The sequence below is a fragment of the Pagrus pagrus genome (genome assembly GCF_965226575.1).
Source record: "Pagrus pagrus genome assembly, chromosome: 12".
In the NCBI taxonomy this organism is placed as follows: Eukaryota; Metazoa; Chordata; class Actinopteri; order Spariformes; family Sparidae; genus Pagrus; species Pagrus pagrus.
Genome location: NC_140196.1, coordinates 30,284,155 through 30,301,005, shown reverse-complemented (window position 1 = coordinate 30,301,005; position 16,851 = coordinate 30,284,155). Strand labels below are relative to the sequence as shown.

The following is a 16,851-nucleotide window of genomic DNA, read 5'->3' as shown; positions in this document are numbered from 1 at the left end:
AATGAAATTACAAATAACTTTGATGGCTTATCTTTAGCTTAATAAAATTAGAATCTCAAAGTTTAACACATCTTTTTAATATCTTATCTTGTAACTTCACAGCCCACAATACTAACTGTTTATATCTAATCAGCCGCCATATCCTAACATCCCATGACTGTATATTCCATCCCTTTGTGGATGATATCATGCAGACAATATAAATGTAGGTGTTTGGGTAAAAATAGTAAAAATTAGGTATGCTTACCTTCACACCAACCGCAACATCACTGCCAGTGGAGAGAATGCAGGAAGATGTTAGAAAAAGGAAAGAAAAGAATGTCAGAAATGCAATCGCTATAAAGGAAAGAGAGACTGGTGAACTGGTGGAGTTTATCCACAGAGGTATCAATGTTTTTTCTACACTCCTGTTTTTTCCCCAAGGAAAAGCACATACACCCATTTAACAGTTTCATGTGTTAAGTAACTCCGCATTCCTTTATCTATATGACTTCAACACGCTGATATTGGTTGATTTTACCATTTACATCCTCTTAAGAAGCATCAAAGACATCAAACACTATTATGAGTGTTTCCTTTATATGCACATCCGTTTGTTGAAACATGACTGTCACTACAAAATTGTTTTATATGAGGAGAGCAGAGGAGAGGGAGAGGGGAAGACACATGAGGAGGAGAGGAGAGGGAGAGGGAGAGGAGAAGATGCAAGAGGAAGAGAGGAGAGGGAGAGGGAGAGGAGAAGATGCAAGAGGAAGAGAGGAGAGGGAGAGGAGGGGAGAGAGAGAGGAGAGGAGAGGGAGAGGGGAAAACACAAGAGAAGGAGAGGAGAAGGCTGTGTTCCATCTAACAGCTGGCCTGATGATTTTGATTTTGCTGTGGAGTTACATATCTAGGTTAATTTACACACATGCGATGAGATCATATCCACAAAGAGGAGAGGACGCCTTCTTATGACTTTAGAAACTAAGGCTACATTATTTTTGCGCTTCCACACACTTGTCAGTAAAGCCTAGAAACGAAAAGGACTCATAAGCACTTTATAAGCATAAAGCATATAAACGAGGAACCTTTCAATATGTCAGCTCAACGGTTATAAAACACTGGGAGGCTAACCTGCTTCAACACACCCCAAATCAAACTTGAGAACTAAAAAATGTCACAATATATTCACAGGTATCTAAACATGTCCTTTGCTGTTGCTTTACTCCATCTTGTGACGTCACATGTAGGCATCACCCTATGGACGACTGCACAATGTAAATATTTAAGTCACCTGCTCTTAACGTTGTGTACAATGAGCCGGCAGAGGTCGCCTGTAACATACAGTAGCTTCAGACAAAGGACCCCTGCGAGCTGACAGGTGCGCTGTCATATCGGCTATGACACGGTTCATTAATAACATACAGCAACTGCTTACTACACTGATAATAACCGACAATAATTGTGGCTATTTATCACATTAACATTTAACGTACACATTTCAGTTTTATCGGTGGCTACAGTAGACTAGCTAGCTAACGTTAATGAGACAAAGTGATGTAATGCTGTTACCTTTTACCAACTACCTGACGCTAGCTTGAAAATTATGACATAATGCTCTTGAGTTGAGTTCTAGCATGAATTTACAGTTCTCTACCAGATCTTATCTATCAGATTTGGTAGCCATCTAGCGTCATGTTGTTCGCAATGTATCGTACAGTATCAAGAGTCTCAGTCGAGCTAACAATTAGCATATCGTAGGTTGAGCACGGGAAATGGCTGATTTTATGTCTAATGCATGCACAGCAGTGGGAAGTGCACCCAGAAACAGAAGATATACTATGAACACATTTACCCGTCCATTGCAGCTCTTTGTACTCTTCTGTCTGTTGGTATTTCAGCACACTTCGACTTCGGTTCCTTATATGACTGAGCAAAATGGGCGTTCTTCTTCTTCTTTTTTAGGTTTACCAGGTGCATTACCGCCACCTGCTGCTTCGGAGGATTCAAAGCGCTGAGTTCTTCTTCTTCTTCTTTTTCCTCAATAGTGAAATGGTGCGTTACTGCCACAAACTGGCATGGATGTTCGGAGGTTATCTCAAAGAACGACTGACTTATTAATATTGTAAAATATAATGCATTTAATTTTCGAAGTTTAACCAGCAGCCAGTATGTGGAATAGTTAGAGCAGGTGTAGGCCGACCTCTAACAGGTGAGGGACATGTTCACAACTCCGGCTCAACTGCCAGGTACGGTCGTGTCTTAATGGTTATATCCTAGACCCACAAAAGATCTAATTAGAGTTGCGTTTTAATCCAAACCCAAGTCTTGGGTTTGGGTTAAGGTTTGTCCCTTAACCTAACCAAATCTTAAGGCATTGTCACTTTAGAAAACATAATTAGTTTGTACAATGTGCACAATAAAGAGACAACATGTGCAAATCTTGCAAATCTGCAACCAGTTACCATCTAGTATTAACTGCCAGGTGGTGTTAGCATCACCGCTAATGGAGAAAGGAGTCCAACAGGACTTCTTAGCCAAAATGTGGTGGTGTGGACATTCTGTGGGGAAAACAGGAAGTTTTTATGTACATGAAGGGTGACAGGGAATTTTTCAGCAAAAGATTATTATATTTGTATTCTAAGTGCTGTATCGTAGGCAACTGGAAGTGTTTCAGTTTGTTGAAGATGTTTCAAGTCTCATCCAAGAGGCTTCTTCAGTTCTAACTAACTGGAGGGGAGTTGCAGGCTTTTAAACTATGTGCGGGAGTGTCTTTACAGAGTGTGGGAGTGTCCTAACAGAGTGCGGGAGTGTCCTTACTGTAGCGAGAGCAGATGTGTACCTGTTGAGTAGGGAACATATAAGGGGACAGACATACGGGAAGTATTAGGTGTGTGTGAATGCAGAGTGGTAAATAAAGTGAACTGCAGACCGACAGATGTCTCCCGTCTGGAACTTTATACAGACTGCCTGAATACGGCATGTTACATGGTGTCAGAAGAGTGCTGAATCCCGTCTCGGACGACGTCGCTCGGAGGAAATTGTCCGGCGAGTTGCGGCAAATAAATAAATAAACATGACCCGCGAGTCACGGTCGATGCTAAGCTAAGCTACGCTAACGCTAGCCTGCAGTTAGAAACTGAGTGCTAAATAGCTAGTTAGACAGACGGCGGGGGAGCGTGTTGGAACGGGACAAGGGACAACGCAGAGGAGCCTGCTCAACAATAAAGAGACAGAACAATGGATTCCCTTTTCTCCATAAACCCACCAGAAAACTTTGAACGATGTGGAAAAGGACCAGCACACTCCCTGAACAACTGTGCTGCACGAGACGCAGAATGCAGAAAATGTCAGAAGAGAGGACATTTTGCCGCTGTTTGTAAATCAGGTAGAGTAGGTGCAGTTCTCGAGGCAGAAGAAGAGGACACTCTTTTCCTGGGAGTGTTGTCCACAGGAAAGAAACCTGAAACATGGAAAAAGACATTGAAAGTGAATGGTCAAGACATTACCTTCAAGTTGGATACAGGGGCGAACGCGACAGTCATCCCAGGTAACGCCTACTCAAAAGAATGTCACGGCCCACTCACCAAAGCAACAATACCATTGTGTGGGCCCAGCAATGAACCTTTAAAGGTGAGAGGTCAGTTCAACAGAGTCATAGAATATAAAGACAGAACAACAACACAACCAGTGTATGTGGTACAAAAGCTTGCTACTCCTCTGTTGGGTTTGCCAGCAATCTCAGACCTGAAGCTACTGCATCTAGTCGACAGTGTAAGAGAGCTGGAGGCAGATATAAAAAAACAATACCCCAAGGTCTTCACAGGACTGGGCTGCCTAAAAGGGGAGTACAAAATTAAGTTGAAGGAAGACGCCAAACCCTACACATTGTCACTTCCACGACGTGTACCTCTACCATTAAGCGACAAAGTCAAAGAGGAGCTCCAGAGAATGGAGAAAATGGGGGTGATCATGCCAATTGAAGAAGCTACGGATTGGTGTGCAGGTATGGTTGTGGCACCAAAGCCAAAAGGAAAGATCAGGATCTGCTCCGATATGACCCATCTGAATGAGTATATCTGCAGAGAAAGACATATATTGCCGGCCGTCGATGAAACCCTGGCCAAGCTTGCAGGGGCAACCGTCTTTACAAAACTGGATGCCACGGCCGGATTCTGGCAGGTACCCCTACATCCAAAATCAGTCCCACTGACCACATTTATCACCCCTTTCGGGCGATACTGTTACAAGAGACTGCCCTTCGGGATTTCGTCAGCACCCGAACACTTTCAAAAGCGGCTAACACTGATGCTGACAGGGCTAGAAGGGACTGTATGTCATGCTGACGAAATGGCGAAAGAACTGAGCTCACCAACAGTACTGGCACAGTACTGCCTGCACAGAGAGATAACAGTTGCAGCAGATGCTTCCTCCTTTGGGCTGGGAGGAGTTTTGTCTCAGAAGCAGCTGTCTGGAGAATGGAGGCCAGTCGCCTTTATATCACGCAGCATGACGGACACTGAGCGCAGGTACGCCCAGATAGCAAAGGAGGCGCTCGCGCTTACCTGGGCGTGTGAGCGTTTTCAGTCTTACCTGATAGGGATGGACTTTTTGATACAGACTGATCACAAGCCTCTCACCTCCTTGCTAGGCAGCAGAGCACTAGATGACTTGCCACTTCGCATTCTGAGATTCAGGTTGCGACTGCTTCGTTTCACGTACAAGATAGAACACGTGCCTGGAAAGAAATTGATCACAGCGGATGCACTGTCCAGGGCACCGATTCAAGCCCCGCCTACACCAGAGGAAAGACAGCTGGAACAAGATGTGTGTGTGTCCCTCAACTTAATAATGGAGCATTTGCCAGCGTCAGAGCAGAGGCTGGTGCAGATCAGGTAGGCACAAGACACAGATGATGTCTGCAAAAGACTGAAAAACATGGTGCAAACAGGTTGGCCTCTGAGCAGAAAAGCTCTTCCACCTCAACTACAGCTGTACTGGCAGTATCACCAGGACCTGCTGGTCGTAGACGGACTACTGATGAAAGGCGATAGACTCGTGTAACCCGGGTGAAAAACCCTTATTAATTTATTCCCTTGTCCTTTTAAAACATAAAATATGACGTGAGGCCGTATGTCATCATGTCACGCCGTTATGCCGTCATGTGACAGAGCGCATCCGTCACGTGACAGAGCACATACAGTAACACCGGTAACATAGCCCAGTGTGGCTTGCCGCGGCGGTAGCGAGAGGAGCACGCTGGGGAAATGTTTGCTGCAGGTACGTCGTAGCATTGCTCGATTAATGTAACATCAAACACGCCAAAACTTATGCAATCACTTTCGAAATATAGGAGCCGACTACCGGAGCCGCTGAGCGTCTGAATGCCGAGCCGGTTGCTGATTTAAATCTTGGAATTTGGTGAGTTGAGCCAATGCTATCCATGTAGCTTATCCTAGCCACTACCTGTCGAGGTAATGCTATTCATGTAGCTTAGCCTAGCCGCTACCTGTGCATTGTATGGTGCGGTTTAATAGTGTTTCATATGCCAAGTCCTTTGAATATGTCCTGCCACATGAAACGCTAACTACTTAAGAGCTATTCTTTTGTTGTCAATGATTTGCTTCCATTGTATTTCCATGCAGTCCAGGTAGTCACTGGTACTGCTATGCACTTTGGTCCTGGATGCTTGTGGTTTGTGGTATTGAGATTACTGTGGTGAATATTTTAATATGACAAATATTGTGTTATTTATTCACATTGAATTATGTGTTAAGATTTTGATTATACTGTACAGTACTGGGATATATATATTGCTATTTATTTAATACAGTCTGTATTATTTGAGATGATTGTGTGCACACTAGATGTCTAATTGGTCCTGTTTCTATATAGGCCAGGTTTGATGGCAAGCTAGAGCCTAGCCTGGGCGCAAAGCCTGAAGACTGCGCCGGGAAGGAACCTACTGAACCTCCACTGCTCACTGTCGGGCTGGTAGGAGGCTCCATTGTGCAGCCGCTCCTCTTTCTAACTCTTGCCACACGCACGGCCCACACACACATTATACACACTCACCCCCCAACACGGACTTTTCCCCCTTCCCACTGGACATTCAAATATTGGGCCGTTGCACTGAGCGTGTGCCTCGCCAGTACAGGCGAAGTTGAACTCTCCCTTTTTGGGCAATTGTGGAACTGTGCGCTGCAAAGAAAAACAGGCCTCGTGGTTCAACAAACGACACAGCACAAAGACAAGACAAGATCTCAGACCAGAACAAAGGGTCTGGGTGAAGGACACAAAGGAAACAGGGACTGTCAGTGGTCCAGCTCAGAAACTCAGGTCTTACAACATAGACCTGCCTTCAGGAAGTCTCAGGAGAAACCAATCTCACATCAGGGTTATTCCAGAGACTGCCAGAGAGACTAGATCGGGCCGGACCATAAGACCACCAAACAGAATGGATTTGTAGACTAGATAGAAAGCTGTGGTTTGTTTCACAGGGCAGAATAAACCCTGCACAGCTTGGGGACCCGGGTAGTCGACCCCGACCCCTAGAGAAGAAAGATGAATATGTTTTAATGTTTGTTCAATGAAAAAAAAAAAAGCAAGAGAATGTAATATTGAAAGGAAACATTTGCCAAAGTGTCAGTTAAAAAAAAAAAAAAAATGGTTATGTTGTTATACCAGATGTTAACCAGGATATGTTTACAGGTGATGTTATGCACTACTGGAAAAAAAAACAGAGAAGAAAGGAAAAGTAATGCTGTTTACTTGAATATTTAGTGCTCAGGTTTACTATGTTTACTGTTCAAGCTTACACTGTACTTACAAATATGGAAAAACAAAAGAAGTTCTTTTGAGAGTCTGACAGTTAACTAAAGGGGGGAGATGTAGCGAGAGCAGATGTGTACCTGTTGAGTAGGGAACATATAAGGGGACGGACATACGGGAAGTATTAGGTGTGTGTGAATGCAGAGTGGTAAATAAAGTGAACTGCAGACCGACAGATGTCTCCCGTCTGGAACTACAGTATATACAGACTGCCTGAATACAGCATGTTACACTTACAGAGTGTGGGAGTGTCCTTACAGAGTCGTTAAGGACACATGTGAGCTCTGAGTTTCAGGCTGTGTCTCAGTTCAGGGGCTGCATCCTTCGAAGGGTGCATTTGAAGGCCAATTACGTCACAACACCGCGCAAAGGCCGTCCCAATTCGAAGGCTCCTCTTAATGTGCCCCACAAATGCGGCCTTCTTTTCCCTCTTTTTGGAGGATGCACCGCTACTATCCTTCGCAGCCTCCCATATCCCAAGATTCTTTGCGCGCCCGAAAAAGAAGAAAGAAAGAAAATTGCGACATCAAGTGGTGTAGATCGTCACTTTAGCGGGCCTGGGCGGCAGAAATCGTGATGTAAGGGTAAGGGGCGGGAAGGTCTGGTGACGCAACCAGGAAATGCTCCGAAGGCTAGACCGTCCCATTTAACAACGTGTGGGTGTCTAGGGCTTTGTATTGTATGCTTGACAGACCTGTACAATAGAGAGAGGTCATACCTCAGAGCCACCAAGAGACTGGAACAGGAACGTGCACCCCACAGGCATTCTCAGAGCTAGTCACATATCTAGTGGAGACCACTAGATCTGGTGAGGGTCCTGCAGTCTTCCGACTTGCAGACATAGTTCACCTGTATGCCCAGCGCCTGGAACAGCTGGGTGTTGATGCACCTGCTGTCAACTCCACAAGACTGAAGGAAAAACTGCTGTCAGAAAAATACCTGAGTTGGAAGCTCACAAGCAGGGACGGGATGTTCTTCTGGCTTTCCAGAAAGATGTGGGCTTTGTCTTGTCAGAAGCCTCTGACTATTATAGTGAAGCTATTATCCGTGGAAAAGCAGCTAACATCTTGCGAAGACATATGCTGGACCACAAGTCCACATTTGATGGAACCTTCCATGAGGGGTGCATCGAGGAGTCCATTCCACTCACTCTTCTTCAGTTTGTGGCCATGCTTGAACACGGAGCGGACATCAAATCTCAACTGAGGTTTGGCACATCAAAGACAGATTTAGCAATTGCTCAGCTGCAGAAGACTGCAGGACCCTCACCAGATCTAGTGGTCTCCACTAGATATGTGAATAGCTCTGAGAATGCCTGTGGGTGGGCATCTTCTTCGGGTGCACGTTCCTGTTCCAGTCTCTAGGTATGACCTCTCTCTATATTACAGGTCTATCAAGCATGCAATATGGTATTGGAACTCATGTGCAATAGCATCTCCACCACTGAGTCTTGCAAGAAGTTTTCCATCATTTAAAGTTTTGGCACATTCATTAACTCTCTTATTGAGATTCATCGTCATAGCTTGTCTTGTGAGTTCAGAGGATGGGGCTTCTTTGTCACAAATGAAACACGTTTGGCCTTTAGGGCTGGTTCTACGCAGCTTGGTCTGGCTTTCCATTGGCTGAGCACTCTCTGCTCTTCTTTTTGTGGCTCTCTCCAATTTCGTGTTGTTGAACATAAGGGACAACTGTGGTGATACTGCGCCTTGTTCCTCCTCAGAGTTTCTTCAATGCCACCACCATCATCAAGTCTGGCTGGATCCAGAACAATAGGCATCTCATTAATTACGTGAAAGAGGGGAATATTAGTCACAATCATAGTGTAGCCATCATGTTGTTGTGGTTGTTGTGCACGTGGTGACTTGAGCTCTGCACTATTCTTCTTCTGGCAAAGACAACACTTGCTCCAGTCAGTCCAGAATTTAGACGGTCCTGGATCTGCATTTGCCATCTTGATGAATGGTAATAAAGGTATCACAGTATGATAATTATCTGTATTCAGTGAATCAAGGCCGAGGGGTTATCCTTTTACCACCTTGCACAATGCGCAATCACGCACAATAAGGTATGGGATACCATAGGGTTGGGGTTAGGGTTAACCCCCTAGTACAGGAAGATGCTACACATACTAAACCTCTAACACTACTACGATATACACTACCATGCATTTTAGCCGAGTCAGACGTAACATGAACCTCTAATGTAGCAGAATATTAGGATTCCGGGACTGATATATGGTACAAGGAAGCCAGTGAGTAAGTCCATGGGTCCAAATTCGGATTCTACATAGTGAAAAATGTATTATTTGACACCAAGATCATTCAAATAGGACAAGTCTTTGCGATTGTATTCCGAAATGCAATCTTACTGTATATTCAATGGCGGCCATCTTGAAAAATGGCCGCCGTCTTGAATTTTTAGGTGGCTAACGGGTTTTATCAAAAGAGCAATCCCCAAGGACTACAGTGTTTCCCCTAGGTTGACGAGTTTGGGGGGGGGGGTGGCAGACATCAAGTTTAAATATTTGAGAGTTTTTCAGGAGGATGATCTGAACAGCTGTTCTATTCGCACTTAAAATGTTTTTTGTCTTTTCAATGTAATTTTCAATCTATGAAATCAAACTGATCTTTATTTTTGCCAAGCCTCTCTCAAGTTTTACTCTTTCAAATAATCAACCATCTACAGAACTTTTCAGTACACTATTTTTCTACTTCTTCTTCTCATCATCATTCTTATTAATAATATTGTTTAAAGTGAGCCTCTTATCGTTTAACAGGAAAATACATCATACAAACAGCAACTTTTGCAGCCTTGTCAGTGTGATGGCGAGTTATCACTTTCTGTCATCACTAACAGACTGTTAGTAATCAAAGAAGCTCTGAGGCTTTGTTCTATATGTTATAATACAAGATTTAAGCATTGAGCTACAATCAGGCAACATTCATGACTCTGTACAGTCAAACTAACCAAAAACTTCTTATTGATCATCATTATAAAGTTTCAGGGCGGTCCTGTAACCATGGTAACTCACGGTGCCAGAGGGGAGGGAGAGACGCTGAATGAAGCTGTTTACACAGATACACTGCAGACAAAGTCCAGACTATAGTTGTTATTTCACACATGTAGCACACAACAGGAGACTCTCCGTGTCAGACGAGTTCTCACGTGCTGACTAAACTCAGTTGATAACGTAGCAGCGCGACGAGTCCTTGCTAGCTAAACAGCTAAACTTTAGCGCCACTCCGTGTTGAGATCCCGCCGCGTGTGGGTCACTACACTGTCATTGGGCAGGCGAGCACACGCTGTTAACGATACCATTGGCTGTAGAGTGTGACAATCTGTCAATAAACATCAGCCAACAGTTCTCCGATCTACATTGATCTCATAATGCTACTGCCATGCTGACTAGCAGCAGAGCTAACGTTTGCCTCGCCAGAATCACTTTGAGTGCGCTTAAAAAACGTGGATATTTTTGCCTGTTTTTCAGGCAGTGGGGGTCGACGCGACATGTTGTCCTCTTCTCTCCGTGTCTGTCTGTAGGTGTGTGTTCACGTGTTTGTTTGTGCGTACGCCGGTGCGAAGCTCCGCCCATCATAAAACAGAGAGCGGAGGAGAAGCGTAGATGCGCGATGATGAAGAAAATGAAATGAAATATCCTCGCTTAAATTAGATCAGTAACATCATTATTTATTAAAAGAACACGGTCCAGACCTGTCCTATAGGAAAAGTGACCTGTTGTGATTTGGTGATATAAATGAAATTAACTTGACTCTATAGGGCGCCCCCCCTATACAACGGTAGGGGAAACACTGGAGTATGTGTGCCAATTTTGGTGCCTGTTTCCAGAAATGAACGATCCTCCTGTAATTTGCAGTTATCTGCCCCACTATTATGTGAACATTTGCCTTGTTGAAAAACAAAAAAAGTTTTCTAGCTTCCGGGTTTACTTCCTGGTTCTGCGGTCCACTGAATATGCACAGTAGAGTTTCCCCTGCTCGCCGTGCCCACAAGTTCCTGCTCAGCTCAGAGACTATGTCATGACACGTTTAAAAAAAAAAAAAGACTTTCTGGGATCAATGAAAGTTTTACAATTGCCCAAAAAGTCTCAAAAACCCGAGTTAAACGTCGACGGAGACGACGAACAACAGTAGAGGACCACGAGCTAGCAGCGGCTGCACGATCGAGGGAGACGAGCCCGAGCAGTGGAAATGAAGGGGAACAGTCCACTCAAGAAATGGCAAATTTGGAGACAATACTGCGAGAACTACGTGATTTCCGTCGTGAAAACACGGACACTCTCAAGGACATTAAGGAAGAGCTCAGGGAAACAAATAACAGGATAGACAACGCTGAGACGCGGATAATGGAAGCCGAAGAGCGTTTGCAGCACATTGAGGACGCCACACTTGAACTCCTGGAGCTACAGAAACAGTTCGAGAGCAGGTTGGTGGATCAGGAGGGACGGTCGAGGAGGGAAAACATCAGGATTCATGGGGTGAAAGAGGGAGCGGAGGACAACGCCAAGTCTATGATTGATTTTACTGAAACGCTTCTACGGGAAAAGCTGGAGCTGCCACCGTCTCGTCACCTTCGGATTGAGAGAGCTCACCGGGCTCTAGCGTCACGTCCCCCACCGGATTCCCCACCGAGATCCATAGTGGTGAGATTTATGAGCTTCAGAAACAAAGAGGTCATAAAGATCGCGTGGCAGAAAAGAGGTTTTGAGTACGAGGGGAGAAAGGTGTTTGTCGACCATGATTACGCTCCGGAGGTACTGAAAAAACGCAAAGAATATACAGAGGCAAAAAAAGTTCTGAGAGAGAAGAAAATACGCTTCCAAACACCATTTCCAGCGAAGCTCAGGGTGTACTACGAGGGAGAGACCCGCGTTTACAACACAGCTGAAGAGGCGACTACTGACATGGCGAGGAGAGGGCTTCAAGTGACGGTGGTGAAACCTACAGAGAGCAGCCTGGAGAGGATCAAGCGCCTAACCTGGCAGGTCAGTCGAGCAGAGAAGAGCCAAACACCCAGGGAGATGGATCCAGGATTTAAACAGAAACTAAGAGCCTTTAGGAGGAACTAAGACAAGATGTGATGGTCAAGTGATCTCAAAAGAAGGACTGAGCAGCCTTTCTCACACTTGGACTGTTTACTTGGAAGCATTAAGGTGAGAAACGGCCCCCTCCCCTCTTCTTTAAGTTGTTTTGATTTACTTAGCTTGGGTTATTCTGACAGACTATATCTACCTCTCTCTCTCTATATTTTTTTTTTAAATAAAAAAAAGTCGGGGCTACATTTGAGTTGCATTTATTTATTTTTTCTTTCCCTAAATTTGGAATTTGCTGGTCACAGTATGGACAAAGCTGACTGCAGCACAGAGGGCCCCCTCCTCTTTGAAGGAAGAGGTCATCCCTCAGAGCAGACTTTCCATCAGGACTCATTCAGGGTCAAAATGCAGACCCCACACATCGAAGTGGTTTCTGGCATCACCAGTTGTTTGGTGAATGTTTGTGTTTTTGGATTTGTTTTGTTCAAGGCAGTTTGCCATTGTTGTAGCATAAGGGGCAGGTATGGAGTGAAAGAAGGTAAATATGCATTATCTAATGATATAGCGAGTTTGGATGGCATTAACTTGGCCTCCAGCACCACCGTCAGGAATCTGGGGGTTATCTTTGATCAAGATATGTCCTTCAACTCCCACATAAAACAAATTTCAAGGTCTGCATTTTTTCATCTACGTAACATTGCAAAAATCAGGCCCATCCTGCCTCAAAAAGACGCAGAAAAGCTAGTCCATGCATTTGTTACTTCCAGGCTGGACTATTGTAATTCTCTATTATCAGGCTGCCCTAACAAGTCTCTAAAGAGTCTCCAGCTGGTCCAGAATGCTGCAGCACGTGTACTGACAGGAACTAAGAAAAGAGATCATATTACTCCTGTATTGGCCTCTCTGCACTGGCTCCCTGTAAAATCAAGAATAGAGTTTAAAATCCTTCTCCTCACTTACAAAGCTGTTAATGGTCAGGCACCATCATATCTCCAGGAGCTCATACTACCCTATCACCCAACTAGAGCATTACGCTCCCAGAACGCAGGATTACTTGTAGTTCCTAAAGTCTCCAAAAGTAGAATGGGAGCCAGAGCCTTCAGTTATCAAGCTCCTCTTCTGTGGAACCATCTTCCTGTTTCGGTCCGGGAGGTGGACACCCTCTCTACCTTTAAGAGTAGACTTAAGACCTTCCTCTTCGATAGAGCTTATAGTTAGGGCTGGTCCAGGACAGGCCCAGGCCTGTCCTGGACCAGCTCTTAGTTATGCTGCTATAGGCCTAGTCCGGGGGACAATGACACACTGAGCTTCTCTCTCCTCCCCTCTCCTCTCCTCTCCATCTGTATACATTATGCCTGTATACATGCCCCATCTCTGCATGTCACTGACTTATTTCTTCCCCGGAGTCCTTGTGCTTTCTAGTCCTACAGGCTCCCATGGATCCTGGCCGCCCCCGGGTCGTGGATCGTGGATGCGCCCACTGCTATGGCCCTGCCTGATCGTGGATGCGCCTACTGCTATGGCCCTGCCTGATCGTGGATGCGCCTACTGCCACGACCCTGCCTGACACCCACCACTACTGTCGCTAATATTAGTCATATCTCTGTTACATACGTTCCACTACTATTATTGTAATGCATTACTACATACCATCCTTACCATTAACCACTACTACTGTTATCACTAGTAATCACATTTCCATGTGCATTTCATTATTATTGCTGTAATACCTCTTTATGTATTTTCATTCCTGTCAACCATCGCTTATAATTGTATACATTGTGGTCTCGTTGATCTGCTCTGTACATGCGACATCTATTGCACGTCTGTCCGTCCTGGGAGAGGGATCCCTCCTCTGTGGCTCTTCCTGAGGTTTCTTCCGCTTTTTTTTTTCCCTGTTAAAAGGGGTTTTTTTGGGGCAAGTTTTTCCTCACTCGAATCGAGGGTTGAAGGACAGAGGGTGTCGTCTCTGTACAGATTGTAAAGCCCTCTGAGGCAAACTGTGATTTGTGAATTTGGGCTATACAAATAAAATTTGATTTGATTTGATTTGATTTGAAATAGTGAATATGGCAACCTAGAATAAATTACTTAAAATAGCTTCATATAATGTGAATGGGATACTTAACCCAATTAAAAGGTCCAAGATACTAGGTAAAATGAAAGGGTCGGAGTTGCTCTATTGCAAGAGACGCACCTGTCAGAGAAAGAACATGAAAAACTAAAAAGAAATGGGTTTAACCAAGTATTTTTTTCATCTTATAACACAGGTCATAGAAGAGGAGTGGCCATTATGGTATCAGGAAAAATTACTTTTGAAAAACTTTCAGAAATTTCAGATAAACAAGGAAGATATGTACTTATTAAGGGGAGACTAGAGGGGGAATTGGTCACCATTCTTAATGTGTATGCCCCCCCAGGCTCAGACTGGGTATTTTACAGGCAACTGTTAGATAAAGTGGTATCAGAGGGGGAAGGTATTAATAAAAAGTTTGTAAATTTAATGACAGAATTGGGTGTAATTGACGTTTGGAGAGAACTAAATCCTAAGGGGAAAGACTATACATTTTTCTCAGCACCACATCAAATATACTCCAGAATAGATTATTTTTTCATGTTCAGCAGGGACAGGTATAGGATTGAAAAGTGTGAAATTGGAATGAGAGACATATCAGATCATAGTCCAGTATATATGACTCTGGCTATGTCAAAAGAAACAAAATCAACACTTTGGAGACTAAACATAAATGTATTAAAAGGACAAATGAAGGAAGAGTATACCAAAGAAATTCAGATGTATGTAAGGGATAATGATAATGGTGAGGTGTCTCCCTCAGTGCTTTGGGACGCGTGTAAAGCTGTGATTAGAGGAAAACTAATTGCTAAATCAACGTATTTGAAAAGGCAAAAACAGGAAAAACTCAATAAATTAGAATCAGAGCTTAAAGAACTGGAAAAAGAACATTAAAAAAATGTGGACGAGAGAATAAGCCAAGATATCAAGAGGATTAAAACAGAGATAAATGACATCTTAGCACAAGAGATTAAAAAAAAACTTATGTACATGAAGCAGAGATACTATGAAGCAGGAAGTAAATCTACAAAATTTTCACTATAGATTAAAAAAGCAAATGGCAAATAATAAGACTTACAAAATTAGGGACTCGGCTAAAAATGTACTAAAATATAAGACAGAAGAGATACATAAATGTTTTGAATCGTATTATAAGAATCTATATTCCCAACCAAAAATAAATAATAAACATCAGATAGCCACATGGCTGGATTCCTTAAATTTACATAAGGTGACAGAGGCCCAGAACTCAGCTTTGACAAAGGAAATCACAGCAGAAGAAATAAACTCAGCTATTTCAAAGCTGAAAACAAACAAGGCCCCGGGCACGGATGGATACACCTCGGAGTTCTATAAAATGCTTAGAGAACCATTGATCCCCTTGTTGAAGAATGCATTTAATTGGGTGCTAAAAGAGGGAGAAATCCCAGTCTCTTGGAGGGAAGCTTACATTTCGGTTATCCCGAAGGAAGGGAAGGACAAAATGGAGTGGTCTAACTATAGACCAGTTAGTGTCCTTAACCAGGACTATAGATTATTCACCGCTATTTTAGCTAGACGCTTAGAAATAATTTTACCAGACATAATTCACCAGGATCAGACGGGCTTTATAAAGCAGAGACAGACACAAGACAATATCCGACGTACATTACATATTATACAAAGCATTATTAAAAAACGAATAGAGGCAATAATATTAGGATTGGACGCAGAAAAAGCATTCGACTCTGTCAGGTGGGATTTCTTATATATGGTGCTGGAGCGATATGGTTTTCATGAAACGTTTGTCAAGACTATAAAATCTCTGTATAATAAACCTACAGCCAGGATTAGAATTAATGGGAATCTTTCAAACTCTTTTGTCTTAGAGCGTGGGTGTCGCCAAGGCTGTTCAATTAGCCCACTCCTATTTGCTCTCTATTTGGAACCCCTGAGTCAATGGATAAAACAAAATGAAAACATGAAAGGTATCAACATTAAGGGAGATGAACAGAAATTGGCATTATTCGCGGATGATGTATTAATATATTTAACACATGCCACTAGGTCTCTTCCAGCACTCATGTCAACACTTGAGGAATTTGGTCTATTTTCGGGCTATAAATTGAACATGAGGAAAACTCAGATTCTCACATTTAATTATGTCCCAGATAGGAAAATTAGAGAGAGTTTTAGGTTTAATTGGGACTCAAAAGTCATGAAGTACTTGGGAGTAAACTTGCCGCAAGATTTGTCTCAATTGAAATCTCTAAATTATGACGCATTAATATCAAGAATCAAGTCTGATATGGAAAGGTGGAATTTAATCCCCTTCACAAGTTTGGTCTCAAGGGTGGAAACAATTAAAATGAATGTACTTCCAAGGTTACTATATGTATTCCAAACCCTACCAGTAGAAGTAACAGACAAAGATTTTACAGAATGGGACAAATTCATTTCAAGATACATTTGGAGGGGGGCAAGACCCCGAATAAGATTTAAAACTCTTCAACTGCCTAGAGATAAAGGGGGACTAGCCCTACCATGTCTTAAGAGCTACTATCAGGCTGCACAGTTAAAAACGTTGTGGAATTTATGCAATCCTGCCTACAGCGCAAGATGGAAGGACATTGAATGTCTCACATCAAATGCACATGTTCCAATACAAGCAATAATAAATGATAAAAAATTGAGGGAACATCTTCAGGAGGAGTTAAATCCTTGGCTGGGGTTATCCTTAAATATATGGTTTGAGATCATATCGAAGAACAATCTGGTTGAGCAGAGCAAGGTACTGCGATGGATCGCATATGATTCAGACTTCACACCAAACACAATAGATAGTAGATTCAGTAGATGGGGAGTGGGACCAAAAATATTTTGGGAGCTTTTTAAAAAGAAGACCATCAAAAACTTTCAGGATCTTAAAAATCAATAC

General features: G+C 43.3%; 1 protein-coding gene and 1 long non-coding RNA gene across 3 annotated transcripts in view; one reads left to right on the top strand and one right to left on the bottom strand.

The window, feature by feature from the left end:
- The window catches only part of LOC311267048 (polypyrimidine tract-binding protein 2-like), a 46,331-nt gene extending 44,388 nt beyond the window's left edge, over window positions 1-1,943 (bottom strand). For both annotated transcript variants that reach the window (XM_084369856.1, XM_084369857.1), the window contains exons 1-2: window positions 1,835-1,943; window positions 248-269 (exon numbers count right to left, since the gene is read on the bottom strand). In XM_084369856.1, the coding sequence (XP_084225982.1) occupies window positions 248-269; window positions 1,835-1,842 (30 nt within the window). In that variant the 5' untranslated portion in view covers window positions 1,843-1,943. The remainder of the gene's footprint in view (window positions 1-247; window positions 270-1,834) is intronic.
- Window positions 1,944-2,082: 139 nt separating this feature from the next.
- On the top strand, window positions 2,083-6,985 carry LOC311267049. The gene is made up of 2 exons (XR_014623790.1): window positions 2,083-2,228; window positions 5,875-6,985. It is a non-coding gene; the product is annotated as an uncharacterized lncRNA (long non-coding RNA).
- The last annotated feature ends 9,866 nt before the right edge of the window (window positions 6,986-16,851 follow it).